At 36.1% G+C, this 15386-nt stretch overlaps 1 protein-coding gene across 4 annotated transcripts in view; it reads left to right on the top strand.

Moving 5' to 3' along the window:
- Positions 1 to 15386, top strand: part of EXOC4 (exocyst complex component 4) — a 702098-nt gene that overhangs the window by 351671 nt on the left and 335041 nt on the right. The window contains exon 11 of one of the 4 annotated variants that reach the window (XM_064487346.1): positions 5156 to 5225. The exons of the other annotated variants lie outside the window; for them this stretch is intronic. Within the exon in view, the coding sequence (XP_064343416.1) occupies positions 5156 to 5210 (55 nt within the window). The 3' untranslated portion in view covers positions 5211 to 5225. Of the gene's footprint in view, positions 1 to 5155; positions 5226 to 15386 lie in introns of those variants that run through there. 4 annotated transcript variants of the gene reach the window in all.

Raw genomic sequence — 15386 nt, 5'->3', positions numbered from 1 at the left:
ACATCACTTAAAACCTTTAATGTCTTTAACAGAAGAATGCTGACTAAAGGGAGGTTCTGCAAAGTAGAAGTAGATGTAACACAGTAAGCACAAAACACTCAGTGTTTTTTTTTTTTATATTGTATTTTTATTTTTCAGTCTTTAAAAATCAATACAATTAAATTTTAATTTAGTGTATATTTATACAGAAAGACATGGAGGGTAGAGGGATATACTGAGGTTTACCTTTATGGTAATAGAGTCATAGACACGCGATTTGGTGGCTGTGTTTTGCTACTAACAACTGAGAAGCCTAGGTGTCACCAAAAAGAAGAACCCGCTGCAAGCTTAACTTTTTAAAAACTACGTATCAGAGGATTTTCTTGGTTTATTCAAAGGCACTTGCTAGAGTCATGATTTTATTGTTTATCATGTGATATGCAGGAGAATCCATACTGATCTATCTCTGCAATCCAGTGTTGCTTTTCTAGATACAAATTTATTTGGTATCAACTAGGATGGTTTATTTGTATATGTATATAATAGTGTATCAATCTATGAAGACTTTTTGTCTTCCTTGTTCTATTTAAGGATATGTTAAATCACCTTTGTTATCCGTAAAAACCAGGCAGTGCATTATGGAAATACACTCTAGGCTGTGTATAGGGCTGTGGTTCTCGATCAGGGAGAGTTGACTTTATTCTGAAAGATTCTGAGGGCTGATTTACTAGTTGTCTGCTTCTAGTGTGAGCAAATTATTCTACTTTGTCGACTGTTCGATTTAGAGCAGGCTGTACTCCTGATGGCCCTGCTGAGATAAACAGCCCTGGCCTGTGTTTCCAGATAACAGAATAAGAGTGGGGAACAGTATAAAATAACCCTCTGATGAGAGGTTTCAGAAAGCACAATTTTGATTTGGGAAGCTAAGAGCCCGATTCTTGTTTCTTTTATAGATTTAGATGAAATCTGCCTTCCTGTAATTTTTACTTCTGATTTCTTCAACCTCTGAATTCACAGAGCGCTGCTTGGTTCTCTTCTCTGGCAGTTGACGGTTTGCCTTGTGCAGTATCTATACTTGGCTCACGAATAAAGAATTGCAGCATTTGGGAAGGTTGCCTACTCCATGAGTCTGCAGCTGTGCTGAAGAACCCGAGTTAGACAGATGCGCTAATGCAACTCAGTCAAGCAGAGGGTCACAAGATCAGTGGGATGAGAGTTGCAATCATTTATTCATTCAAAAAATTTTATTGAGTGCCTGTTATACACCAGGTACTTGCTCCAGATACTCGATGGCACTCATCCTCTGACGCTAGGTCTTAATTTCCTTTCTAGACTGTATGCTCTATGAGAACAGGATTCTTGTCTCATCACCTTTGTATCATGTACTTCACCTAGCACAGCAGAGTACATTACATGTAGAATGTGCTCGACATTTTATTTTTTAAATAAGCAAAATATGTAGTATATGTATTTTGAAGAGCACCGTAGATCTAATCCCTTTGTGACCACCATTAAATATAATAGTCACATGAGCATAATGTCTAGGCTGAATAGTCCTAATTTCAACAGTTCTTTCTTCTAAGTAGTTGGGTTTCCCTTCTTTGGTTCTTCTTTAGTAGTGTATTGCCTCTTTTCACGTGTAGGAACAGGACTGAACGTAGCATTCATGATGGGATTTGATCTATACAAAGTGGAGGAGAGGGTACCATACTTCCTATGATTCATTAGTTTTCCTTAAGGCATTTATTAACTACCACCTTCTTTTTCCCAAGGCAATCTTTTCTCTCTTCATTAAGTATTGACAGTAATGAACAGGTATTAGATATCTGTGTAATACCCAAGCATGCAGATCTTTGAACTATTTATTTTCCAGATAATTTTTGCTAGTGAGAAGATTGTCTAAGATTATGTCCTTTTATTTGCAGTAGGAAGTTCTTCAACTTTTTATAGAAAGCTTTTCAAAAAGTCATATAAAATTATCATTTACTGGTACAAAAATACAGTATACATGTGTGTGAGAGAGAGAGACAGAGACAGCAAATGAGATCAAAGCGATGAATCTCCAAGGTCTGGAGTTCTTGCCTCCTTGATGGTGATGGCTGTTCTTGTTTATACTGAATAACACCCGTCTTATCCTTACAGAGTATTATTCTGTTTTATTTGAACTCCTTATTTCCTATGCATGACATAAAACTAACTGGTTTCATAATTTTAGGTATTTCCCTTATTTCTTATTTTTGAGTTCTCGAGGAAAGAATGACAAGATTCTTATTGACATCTTTCTTATAGTTAAGATGTGTTGCTGTTTATAGGAACAGATGACAAATCCCCATGTCTTTGTCATTCCACAAACCTTCTACCAAATCCATGGTTTAGAGAACTCTATCTAGGTGATTTACTGGGCTAGATGTGTTCCATGATTTCATCATTAGACACTTCCGTCTTTGTCAGCTCCATACTGATCTCTCTGCAAGAGATACATAGTAGAAATCCTCAGATGTCAGGTGTATTGCATGCAACTTAAAAAACAAACAAACAAACAAACAAACAAAAGCTGACTGTCATCCAAGTTACCAACCATGAGGATACAATTCCAGAGCTTCAATTTGGAATTACAGGCTTGTGTTTTGAAGTTTGCTTTTTTCTGGTTTTTTATTTTGGCTTTTGCTTTCTTTCTGTTTGTCAGTTTCCTTTATTCTTTAATTTAGCAAGTATTTAATTGCAAAAAACTGTGCTCAGCACCTTGATGGTTACAAACATAAATGAAATCTCCTTTCCTTTCCCCACTGCAAAGCCACCCAAAGAAGCAGTCACTCTTAAATCCTTCCCTTTCTGGTAAATAGCATCAAAATAGAATGCTTTGGGGTTTTTTTTTTTTTTTTTCCTTGTTAGTTTTAACAAAAAGATATTGTATATTTTATTTCATTACTAGATAGATATTTCTTAGAGAGCACTTATCACTTAGTGGATTAGAATGTTTATTTACTGTCCTATTATGTATTCAGTAGTATACTGGGCTTAAAAATGCATCACTCTAATTATACTCTTAAACTTTCATAAACTGTTTTTAATAAGGCTCTGTTTTCTCCTGTTTTGCTCAAGTTAAGCATAACCTTAAAAACAGGGTAAACAATGGTATCAAAGTTATATTTCAGTAAAGCTGTCATGTATACGTGGATTAACCTAGAAGATAATATTGCTAAATAATACTTCTGTATAAATACAAATAGCTTTCTTTGGTTAGATTTAATCCTATGAATAACAAATTTGATGGTCCATTTTGCAGCACCATAGATGGACTGCTTTATTCCACCGACCAACTCCAGTTCTAAAACTAGATGAAATCTTATTTAACTAATTGAAACACTTGTTTGGATAAGAACTTAAGCAAGGTTCAGTAATTCTCAATTTCCCACTTTGCTTGCAAAACACGATGTTAGTACAGAATTACACTCTTCACAGCTTATTACACTGTGTGTTCACTCACAAGGAAATAATTTAATGCAATTTACTCCCAACTGTTTCCCTCATGCTGACCCCTTTATTAAAGTAGCTGATTTCTCAAGGTTAGGTTAATTTTGAAAAAAATAAAATATTTTTGGAGGTCATAAATTTAGTCACACACCTGTTCTCATTCTCCTTTTATTTTTTTCCCCCTTTTAAGTCTCCACATTGTGTCTCCAGAACAAACTCTTGATGGTTTTTACCCACTCTCTTCCCCACTGGTTGATCTCAAGTTACTTCTTTCACTTGAATGTTCTATTTTTATATTTTTTGGTTATTCTTTATGTGTTTAAAACCTATCTCAAGACTTCTGTTTTGTTGAAAGTGCTTCGTATCTATTACACATGAACTTAGGCCCTTGCCTTAGAGTATTTCTCCCTATGCGCCCAACCTTGGACAAGCAGTCCATGTTTTCACCTACTGTCCTGCAAGTCTTAAGCTTCTCTCCCATCAGTTGTTCTTTTGGAGATGGCCCATCGTCGTGGAAGTGAGTGCACCATTTAGGAAATTTTATTTTCAGAATTTTCCAAAGCCTTTTCTTCCCTTCACCACCTTTATTCCAAATCCTGCTTTTCAGCTTACTTTGTCTCAGAGCAGTTTTGTTAACAATGCTGTCTTCAAGTTCTCCTTCCCCGTCTCTGAGGGCTTCTGAGATTTCTTCTCGTTGTAGATTGGCCACCCCACAGCCACTCAGAGCAGAGCCTGTGGCCTGAAGTTCCCACCTCTCCTGCTGAGTCACTGTATTGTGCCCAGGAGCTGGTCCTGGGGAGTATTTTTAGCTTCACTTGGGTTCCACCTAATCCCCATAGAATGGCATGGACATTATATTAACTATAATGCTTTATAACCAGTTGAAATTACCAGCCATTAACTTGTGGCAGGCCGTTTTTTCTCCTAGATTTTGCATTTTCTCACTGCGCAACATCCTGTAGAATGTTGACTCTAAAATGGTCGTAGGTAATATTTGCCTTACAACATTAGTTTACTAATTTGTCTATGATCTAAGTGTGGGAGTGAATAGAAAGTTTAGAATGGTGAACAAATCATATCTCATCGGTAAGTAGTGAGTTTTTTGAAAATTAGGTAAAAGTCCTTCATATTGATTTAATGACTTAATTTATTTCTCCCTTCCAAGGAACCACTTTTATTCCTCAGCATGATCCCTGTGAACTAAAGGCTAAAAATACTTGTTTTACATCTGTCAAACAAATGGATGTTCCCGCTTCATTCTCAGACAAGAGGGTGATTGATGGCTTTGATATCAAGTTCTTAACTGAAATAAATTTTGTCTCAATTTGAGAAAAAACAGTGATAACACAGGGTCCTTTCTGCCAACCAGCTCAGGCATATGGGACCTTTCTTTCATCTTTCTTTATTTACTTGTACCCAAGACTGAAAAATCTCACATTTTCTCCTAAAATTGATTTACCAATAGGGCAAATGTTTAAAAGTATCCCAAATAAAGAGTATAGCACATTCGACTGAAATAGGAGGCCAGTAGTGTACACATGCTTGGTCTAATGCATTCCTCACCTTACGTTAATCTCCAGAAAAGCTACAGGAAGGAAACACAGTCCCCCGACACGACAGGGTGTAAAATGGATATAAACCAATTACTTTTCTCAGTTCTTAGTCTCAGGAATACTGACCCTTCTGACTTTTTCATTTTCAGGCAAGCGCTCTCCACCCCAACCTTGCAAGGAAAAATAATTGAGCCGAATTCCTAGCAAGAAACAAATCAAGGTTTTCAAAGAATAATTTTGCTGGGACCTACACAACAAATCACCTTTAAAACATGCCAAAGATGGGTATTTAAATACATTTAAGCCTCTAATCAAAGAGGCCTTTGATGACCTTTTCCCACTTTAAATACATCAAAGTAAGTAAAGACAGTAGAGAAAGCCATTAGAAAAGCATTATAATAAACATCAGCATTGATCTGCCTCCCTTTGGAAGCTCCCCTCCCCTTGTTTTAAGGTATTCAGGTGGGCTTTATAGAGTGAAGTCATCCACTCACACAAGCCATCAAAACAAAGAAATATGAGTGATTAAAAAGAATGCTTTAAGATTTCGGTGAACCTGGTCAGTACTGTGAGTGCCCAGTTTTTAGCTGTGACTTTCAAGCTGAACCCTTCAGAGGGAAACAGTCTCCTGCTTCTGCCTGCGTGTTTGGGCTTTAAAAAATCAATCTCTGAGAAAATGGGCTTCCATCTTCCTTTCAGCCCCGTCTCCTTTGATGATTGATGTTAATTCAGTAAGCTGCTGACCCAAGAAAAAAGAATTGTTTGTGCTGTTGTTTTGAATAAATAAACTTACAAAGAATCAATGGCTGTAGCTTAGAGAAATTAGATAGTGGAGAGCATGAAGTCTCTTTCTGCCATGTTTCTCATGTAAATAGAGGAGGTAAAGGGCGTTTTGGCACCAGATCTCTTTTTGAATGATGGAAACTTGCTTCGAAGTAGAGCATTTTTTTTTTCTTAATTTAAAAAAGAAATGTTCTCTCTGTATCTATAGTGGAAAAAAAAAGTCTGCATTTATGACAAAACAGGACAACTGCTTTTTCCTATAAACAATTCTAGACTGGCAGTAGCAAGGCAGGTTTCCCCATTCACTGGGCCTTAGATTGCGTTCAGTATTGTTAGCGTATGGACTTAGGGCTCCCCACTGTAGTGCAGAGAAACATTTCTGAACAACTTGAGAGCGTTTTATTTAGTTTTAAAATAGAAAGGCAATGTGGTCTGCCCAAACAAAATAGTTAACCCAGGTGGTTTTTCTGATCCAGCTGGCTGTTTATTGACTGATCATACACGAGCGATTTTCCTTCGCCCTGTCACAATTTCCTTTCCCTAAACCACAGCACCAGATATTATGGTCTTGGAGGGGAATCATGTCATTATCATGACATCAACAATAATGACTGTTATTCAGGCAAAAAATGTGATTCAGTGGGTTTCTGGCCAGGAGACTTACATCCAATATTACAGGCAGTCCAAGATATTTGAAAATATAAAGACTGCTTGCTTTTTATTACCTGTGTTTGTTTTTTTTTTTTTTTTTGGTACCACTTACTCAGCAATGCCTAATAAAAAGACTGTGCTTCACTTTTTAGTTTATTTAATTCACAGTTCCAGCCAAACCAGCATACATTTATGTTAATAATACCTGCAGGGCCAGAACATAACATTAGCCATATTCATGATAGTTTTATAAATCGTGAACAACCTAAATGTCAGGAAATAGTGGGAAGGCTAAGTAAATTATGGTGTTTTCAAATAGTGTTCTATTATATAGCCATTAAGTGGGTTTCCTATAAAATGGAGATCATAATACCTACCGTATAGGGCTGATATGAAGACTATGTTCATATGTGTGAAGCCCTTCGAACAGTGCCTGGCATGTAAGCATCATATAGCTGTTGGCCATTTTTGTTAGTGGTAAACACTAATAAATGTCCATGAAGAGCCTTTATTAGCATAAACATAGGTCCTTTTGGACCTGTGTTTCAAGTTTTTGTGATCTGTGATTATAGACACAATATGATCTTAACTGTGTAAAATATTACTAAGAAGTAATATTAACAAATAACGTAGTTATCCCATGGTGTTGTTTTCCCTACTTTTTAGTTTTTTTCTCTATTTTTTATCAGATGAACCTGTGTCCTGTGATTCGAAAAAATGTGATTTTAAAAAGTGTCAGTAGCTCTGACATAGTCTCCAAAAAGCATTTTGTCTAAAGGTAATGATCTGATACATCCAAGTATGCTCAGGCCAGTTCAGACATAAATAGAAAGAATGAATACCCATCAGTGTAGAGCAAATGTAGATTTACAGCATAATATACGTCTGTCTAGTTTCAAGTTCGAATGCTGCCAGTAAGCTACTTAAAACCTTAGAAGTCTCATCTGTAAAACAGAAATGAGGTGTTTTTTTTCTGTTTATCTCAAATTATGGTTGAAAGGATGGAATGAGGAAATAAATGGAAAAGTGCGTTATAAATATTACCTAAAAGTATGCAAAATATTCTATGTAGGCTTTTTTGTTTTTTAGAATTTAAACATTATGAACTTTCAGGTCTGGACGGTATTAACTAAAGATGTTTAGAGTGAAGTGTGATTCAACAGTTAGAAAATAGGTTTATCTGCAGCTGTATCTTAGGCTTCAGCCTAAACTCTATCCCCTAGTGGGATTCAGATGACTTTGAAGAACTGGTCAGGTAGTTCAGAGTCTAGTTTATTTTTTAGGAAAAGAGAATCAAGTAGACATTCTTTTTAGGTCAGGGAATAAGTCTCAATTTAGAAGAAGAATGGTGATTTTGTGCACACATAGCTCAAGTATCAAACACTTAATTGTCTCCTAGCCCAGCCCTCTTCTTTGTTTTCTATTTAAATTTACTCTGCAGTAAAGGGAGTTAATCTGAGTAAGTGGGTGTGCCTATTTGGCCCCCATTTCTGTTTGGACGGTGAAATCTACCAACGCTGATACCGAGCAACAGAATTAGCACTGCCATGTGGATTTACAATCTTCCCATGAACTTCAGAATTTACTTTACCCTTTTCTCATAGTGAGCTGAGTCAATGTTTTTCAGGCTCAGTTTATCTATTCATAAGATAAGGAATTCTTGTGAAGGGCAAAGAAAATGATATATGTAAAAATGGCTTTTGAAAAAACCTAATTAGAGAAACAGGATATTTGTATAGCCTCAAAGTATCTGTCCCGAAGTATTTATTAATGACTGTGATAGTTTTAATGTAAATCCACAAATTCTTTGATACTCCTCCCTCCAGAAGAAGGTGAAGCCATTTCCCCTGCCTTACAGTGTACACTGGACATAGTGACCCACTTCTAACAGCCAGAGTGTCTGGAAAGGGAAAAAGTAACTTTACAGTAGGGAAACTTGATAGACACCACCTTGCTGAAGATCAAAGTTGACAGCACAAGTAATGAGGCATGTTGACACCACATATCCCCTGATGTGATGAAATGAGAAGAGCACTTCACCTCCATGGTATTCCTCCCCCAAATCCACAGCCACACACTCATCCCGGACAACACCAAAGAAACAAAATAACTAGCAAGTATACTCCCAAAAGTTTTAAAATCATGAAAGACAAAGACCAAGGAACCATCATAGATTGGAAGAGACTAAGACAGGACAACTAAATGCAACAAAACATTGAGGATCAGATCCTGGGACAGAAAGAGGACATTCGTGGAAGAACTGGGGAAATCAGAATAAAGTCTATATAATATTATACCAGCGTGAACTCTTTAGTTTTGGTAATTGCACCATGGTTAAATAAGGGGAAATAGGTGGAAGGTATATTGTCTTTGCAACTCTTCTTTAAGTGCACAGTTACTTCAAAATAAACTGTTGAAAAGAAAAGTCTGGTACATGGGAAGTAGACAGGTGTGTAACTTTATTCAAAAGAAGTGATATACTGGGTGCTGTATTCAACTGTATACAATAGAAACAATCTGTATCATCTGTATAATGAAAAATTTTACTAACCTGATGAAATTTGACCTAATTTCTTTTGTTACCATTTTAGAGTATTCTATTTCATTATTTTTTTTCTTTTTTCTATTGTTTATTTTTAAATAGGTTCCTGTAACACATTGCCATTTACTATCTAGGAGGAATGTTATAGCCAAATTATTGAGATGGAAACTCATAAAAAATAGAAACATTGACAATTTGGATAACTGATATAGAAATCAGGAAAACAAGCCTGTTAAGCATGATAAAGCTAATAATGCTGTTAGGATAGCTAAGAACTATGGAATGGTATAAATCTAGCACTGTTTTAATCACTTTACATATATTGATTTAGTTCTTATTACTAAAACTTAGGACCTATGAGGCAGGCATTGTTAGTATCTTCATTTTGTAGATGAGAAAATTGAGGCACAGAGACAAATTCTTACAATACATGCATCAACCATTTTGCCCTACTTGTGAGAATCCATGCACTACTGGGTTCACATAATGTTTACTAAAGAAACACTCTGGTATCCATGGGTGGCGCTATGAAAGAGGAGCATACTCCGAGCAGCTTCACAAGCCACCTTTCTCACGCGTACGTTACGATTTCCTTGCCTAGCTCTGTGGCATGTACAAGTGGTATTTATGATCAGACTTTTTCACCACCTCATAGGGTCTGAGGCTTTCCATCAAAATGATTCAGAAGCTACACCTGCTGGGTCCTGGAGCACATTGTTATTTTCTCAATGCTTTTTGAAGGAAAGGAGTTGGTCCACAGATGGCAAAAGGATGCGTGGATCTCCCCTCTGCGCTGAGCGCCGTGAAATGCTTTTCTTTCAACGAGTTGGTGCTCTGATCTTGCAGAGACTTTGTCGTTCTATGAAAGGGGGAAAAAGTATGAGAGTTCCTTTGAAAGACCACCCTACCCACCTTGATTTTCTGAGCCCTGTGACTCTTTTGATTGTCATCTCTCCTCTTCTTTTACTCCTGGCTTTGTGGGGCCCCACTTCTCCTTCCCTGTGTGTTTATATTACATGGCTTATTCCAGCTGACACATTTTGTTAGCGTTATCAGATAGATTAGAAGGAGTAAAATCACTGTGGGTGTTGTTTCTCATTCTTTTGGGTCAACAGGCTTACTTTCAAAGATAGCACTCCTTGATTGCTCTGCTTGGGGCATAATTGATCAGTAGCAGGTCTGCAGCTTATTCTGCATCTGACTTGTTAATGTAACTCACAGTGTGCTGATTTTATACACAGTGCTGCTTCATATCCTAGGGCTTACTACCTAATATATATATTCAGCTGTCCAGACTCTGGCAATAGGAGTGATTTACAATTTGCTCATCTAAGCCATTATAACTAATATCTGTAGCTTTTGAATCAAAGAAAACACAGTGATTGTTACTCTTTCACGGATCATTAATTACATATTGTTTAAGGTCAGAATTGGTGAAAATAATTTCCAGTAAAATCCTCATTTAAAAGCCCTATTCCTACTAGAGCTTTGTGGTCTACACAGCACACCGTCTCTTTTGCCCAACTTTGGGGAATTTACATGAGATTTTAAGGCATTCTTGAACCAGAAAAAGCAATTTTGCCAGTTTTGTTTAAAAAGTCACTTTTGTGACACTTTTTTTTTTATGAAAAGAAAATTCAGGTAATTTATATGAATGTAAAAATATGAAAAGCTGGTGAATATTTTAACCAATACATCTAAATATCCAAAATAAAAGGATGTAAAATAAAATACCTAGAAAGTGGAAATTCTTCCCTTTTAATTGAAACATAGCATATTCAGCAGATGATCACAACGTATGGTCACGTTTGTTTATACATGCATAGCAAGCTGCCCTAGGTCATTTAGAAAGTAAAAAAATCTCATTTGCTATTTGAAAGATGTATTATTCTGCCAATGTAACATGCACGATTTATCCGATTAGTTGCTTTAACAAACCTTAACTAGTGCATTGCTGCTGAGCACATGTGAGGATCTGGTATGAGGACTAGATGTTGTGCAGAAAAGACGTCTCCAAATGTCATATTACCTTCTGCCTTTTGGTACGGCTACTTGTCAACTATGAAATAGTGTTTTACAAGTGAAAGGTGGAGTATTAATCTTGCAGTATGATTTATTAAATTTAAAATAATTAAAATTTATCTTAAATGCCAGAAAATGTTATTCTTTGAGTTTTAGTGAACTCTTGTAATTTCGTAAATGATGCAAAAGTATGGTTGAACTATACTAAATGTAAACTCAACAAGCTTTTAAAGACAAATTATTTTAATACAAAGTTACCATCTTTTTATTTGATTTTCAATTGGAGGATTGGCGATTTAAAAAATACTAAGTTATATCACCTTTTTAATCTGGTCTGATGAAGTAAAAGGATTTCACATAATGTGTGACAAATTTGTAGGTTCTAGGTCAAAGGAAATGGGGAAGAAAAATATTAGAAATGACCCCATAAAAATAAAATGAAGGGACTTTGATTTCTGGCATGGTTGAAAGCTAAAATGTCTGGAAATTTTTCCAGTACAGAGCAGTTAGAAGATCTGGGATATAATGTAATAAACTTTCTTTTAAATGTAGTGCTGACCTTGTTACAGAGTAAGAGGTCCCTTGGGGATGAAAATAAAGAGAAAACTAAAAACCAGAGCCTCAAGCAGATACTGATACTGCACCTGCCTTGAGGGCATTTGTCAGTCTCACTAACCAAAAGGCTTGAGTTTTACCAGCTGCATCACTACTGGGAACAGGACTTGGGGCCTATACAAGAGGGGATTTAGAATTAAAACCACCATATAAAGCTGAGAATTTTTGATGAGTTATACCTTCAATAAAAGGGTAAAATTAAAAAAAAAAAAATCCACTCATCAGTAAAGGGAAATGACAAGGTAATTTGTCCTGGCAGAACAAACAGTTCTTCTCTGGAGGAATAAACTTAATTTAGGCTTAGTTCTCCGCATGGATAAAATTTCCTAAAACATAAGTTTACAACCCCAAATAATATGGAACTGTGTGCTGGAGTCAAGCAGAAATAATAAGCAATTGAATTGGTTCCCAGTAACTTGAGAAATGGAATTACTAATTGTAGGATATAAAATGGGTATGTTTCAGACATTTAAGAAGTAAAATTTGCATCTAAAACATGATAAAAGAATAAGATGCTGTTAAAACAAACAAACAAAAAACTAAGTAGTCTTAAAAAAGAACCAAATAGATTTCTAAGAATGAAATTTTAATCTTTGCATTAAGAATTTAATGCATGGCTTAAACATTAGATTGGACACATTTAAGAGAGAATTAGCAAATGATTTTTAAAAACCTGAAAATTGACTTAAAATGTAATGAATAAAGACAAAAGATTTAGAAAATATGAAAAAAGGTTAAACTATGTAGGATGCTGTGGCCCTTTTATTAAGGACTGCAGATTTTTTGATGCTACTCCTATCCTGAGATGGAATCTGTGCTGTTGAATCAAGAGTGTGGCATACATAAGTCATATTCTGTAAATTCAGAGGCTAAGTCATAAAAGACTACATAGCTTCTGCCTTGCCGGAATAATTGTTTTTGGAATAGTGAGCTGACTGGAAAGAAATCCAGCTACCCCGTGGCTACGATATTTTGAGGAATCCCAAACCTGATGGAGAAGCCAGTCCTAGTTCTTTGGGTCACTTCTAGTTGTTTGAGTATTCACAGCTGAGGTGCCAGATGTCGTGGAACAAATAGTCCGTCTCTGCTCTGCCTTGTGAGTGGCTGCACCACAGATTGGTGGTGGTTACTAAGTGTTAGAGCTGTTTCTTACATAACAATAGGTAAATGGAACAAACAAGATGAGAAGTTCTAACATACATCTGAAAGAAATTTAAAAGAAGACAATAGAAAAAATGAGAACAAGGCAATATCTAAGGAGATAGAAGTTGAGAAATTTCCAGAATTGATAAATGACATACATCCTTAAATCTCGGAAGTATAATGAATTCTAAGCAGGAAAGGTAGAAGAAACTCATGCCTTAATGCAGCAGAATAAACCTGTAGAACACCAAAGTCGAAGATAAGATATTAACAGCAGACAGAAAAGCTAGTTACTCACCAATGGAGTACAACCTACATTAGTTGGTATAGCGAGTGAAAAACTAGAAACATCCTCATCATTCATTGGCGGAAAGGTTGATAAATGCATTGACATGTTCCAGCAATAAAAAGCCACCCATCCTATCCAGCAGTAAACAGTAACTGAATGGTAGCTTTGTATATCAAAGTGAATTAGTCTCCCAAATGTGATGTGTGGTGAAGAATGTGGTGTGATGGCATTTATATAAAGTTTAAAAATGATACATGTGGATATGTCTTTGTATGTGCTCTTTAGCAATACCTACATGTATAAAATATAAAGGCTTATTTTGAATGATAAACATTAAAGAGATAATGGTTACTTCTGGGGTGGCAGTGGAGAAGGATAAGGAATGTAATTAGGGCAGACTGCACTCAATGCTTTCACTCTGTAATGTTTTATTTCTTAAACTGGGTAGTGACTTCATGGATAGTCATTCTTTACACTTATTTATGTGCTTGAATATTTTGTAATGAAAATTTGACAAGGAATATGAAGATTTAATGAACAGTAGTAATAGGGAGCTGTGTGACATCTCCTTGAAGGAAGTACATACTTAGTCTGAAAGGATTTGGAGGATAGAGATTAAGTAAATCCTGTTTACCTTTTGGTTTAAGTGAATAATTTGACACATAGGAAAAAGATCAAAGCAGATGTGGCATAAAATTCAACTTGATTGGGAGATTTTGAGCCTTGGCAGTGTGGGTGGATGGAGTTGAGGAGGGGAAGAGGTGAAGTAGGCGATATGGAACATTATGGCTAAAGTCTCAGAATTGTTAGAAATGGGGTATGTTGGTGGATGATGAGCAAGGTGGCATTTCAGCTTTTACATCATTAGTGATTCCATTGAAAAATCTCTGTATTCTTCAAATCTGATCTTCTGAATGTCTGTAGTAACAAAGAGTCTACATTTTATTGAAGATGACTATTTCATTTCCCAAACACCTGCAGTCACTGTCATTTGTCAACAATAAACGAAGTCTTGTAAGTGAGTATGAATGAGAGAAAGTGGAGATGTGTGTGAGACAGGGGAGAGACACATGTGAAGTGAAGAAGTTACTGATTATAAAATTGCTAAGAATGCTGGTTGTGAGGCCATTACTACCATCTTTATTCTTCTCGCCAATGGTAATCTGGTCAGGTGGATAACAATAAGTTACAGAGAAGACAGCTTACTTAGATATTTAACTTGGTTTTAAAATTCATTGGCAAAACTTTTGCTCAATCTTTTGGTTGGATCTTTTCTTTGCAAAGAATAGAGACTCATTCAGATTATTGCAAGTATTAGGGCATATATGTGATGTACTGGGAGTTATTAAAAAAACGCAGAGGGAGCAGCAATAATAGTAAACATTTTAAAGAGAAAAGAGACAGAAGAATTTGAATGATAGATGGTCCACAAATAGTGTCTTCCAGTAAACATTCAGGAATGTTCCAGGTAACATTCATGCTCACTTTTCCCTCATTATAGTTTTATTTCCCCACAACTTGGGTTCATTTAAAAGTTCAACTTAACATGTCATGGCATTTCCAGTATTCTTCTACATCATAATCCTTTAGTTGCTACCTCATTTCAGTTTCAGCTTACTGAGAGTAAGAATATGATCTTGGCTTCTAGCCAGCCCTTGAATTAGCTGCCATTGGATAAGATGCTTACCCTTGGTCAGATGAGCTCCAGCTTGGTAGGACGGAATCACGCAGTAGAACAGGTCTGTAGGCTGACCGCATCAACAGGTACTATATGTGGAGCAGATGCACTCAATGAGAGTGGCAGTTGCATGACCTAGTTATTAATACACGGAGCTCTGTACAGCCAGCAGAGTGGAATTTCCACCTAATCAGCTAGTACAAACTGAGATTTGACTGGGCTCCTTCCTACATTTTTAATTAAATCTATAGGCAAAGAATAGTTTTGCTGTGGAATGGTACCAAGTGTAACAATTGGATTTCTTCTGCGTCCTCATGTTCCGTATATTTTGAGTTGTAAATTTCCATCATGGCATTTGCCTCCCTGTCTCTGTTGCTTCTGAGCACCTTCTTTCCCCACACCTCAGGACCTGACTATTAATACAAGTACTAAACTTTCTCTAGTTAAATTCTTCATTCTGGCCTTAAAAGCAATTGTTCATTGTTTTAGCTCAACTAGTTATTAATCAGTTGCCATGAAATGTGACTTAAAGAAAAAAAAAAAAGCCTGTTGGATAAGGGTATTTATTTAACATAAATATTTGAATTAAATCTTAAAATAGAAATGTATGAATCGAGCAAACTGTGGGTACAGACATATGTAAAATTTTTAAAAGTA

Source organism: Camelus dromedarius, chromosome 7 (assembly GCF_036321535.1).
Source record: "Camelus dromedarius isolate mCamDro1 chromosome 7, mCamDro1.pat, whole genome shotgun sequence".
Lineage (NCBI taxonomy): Eukaryota > Metazoa > Chordata > Mammalia > Artiodactyla > Camelidae > Camelus > Camelus dromedarius.
Note: the sequence above shows the minus strand (reverse complement) of the source record. Positions and strands in the feature narration are given on the sequence as shown.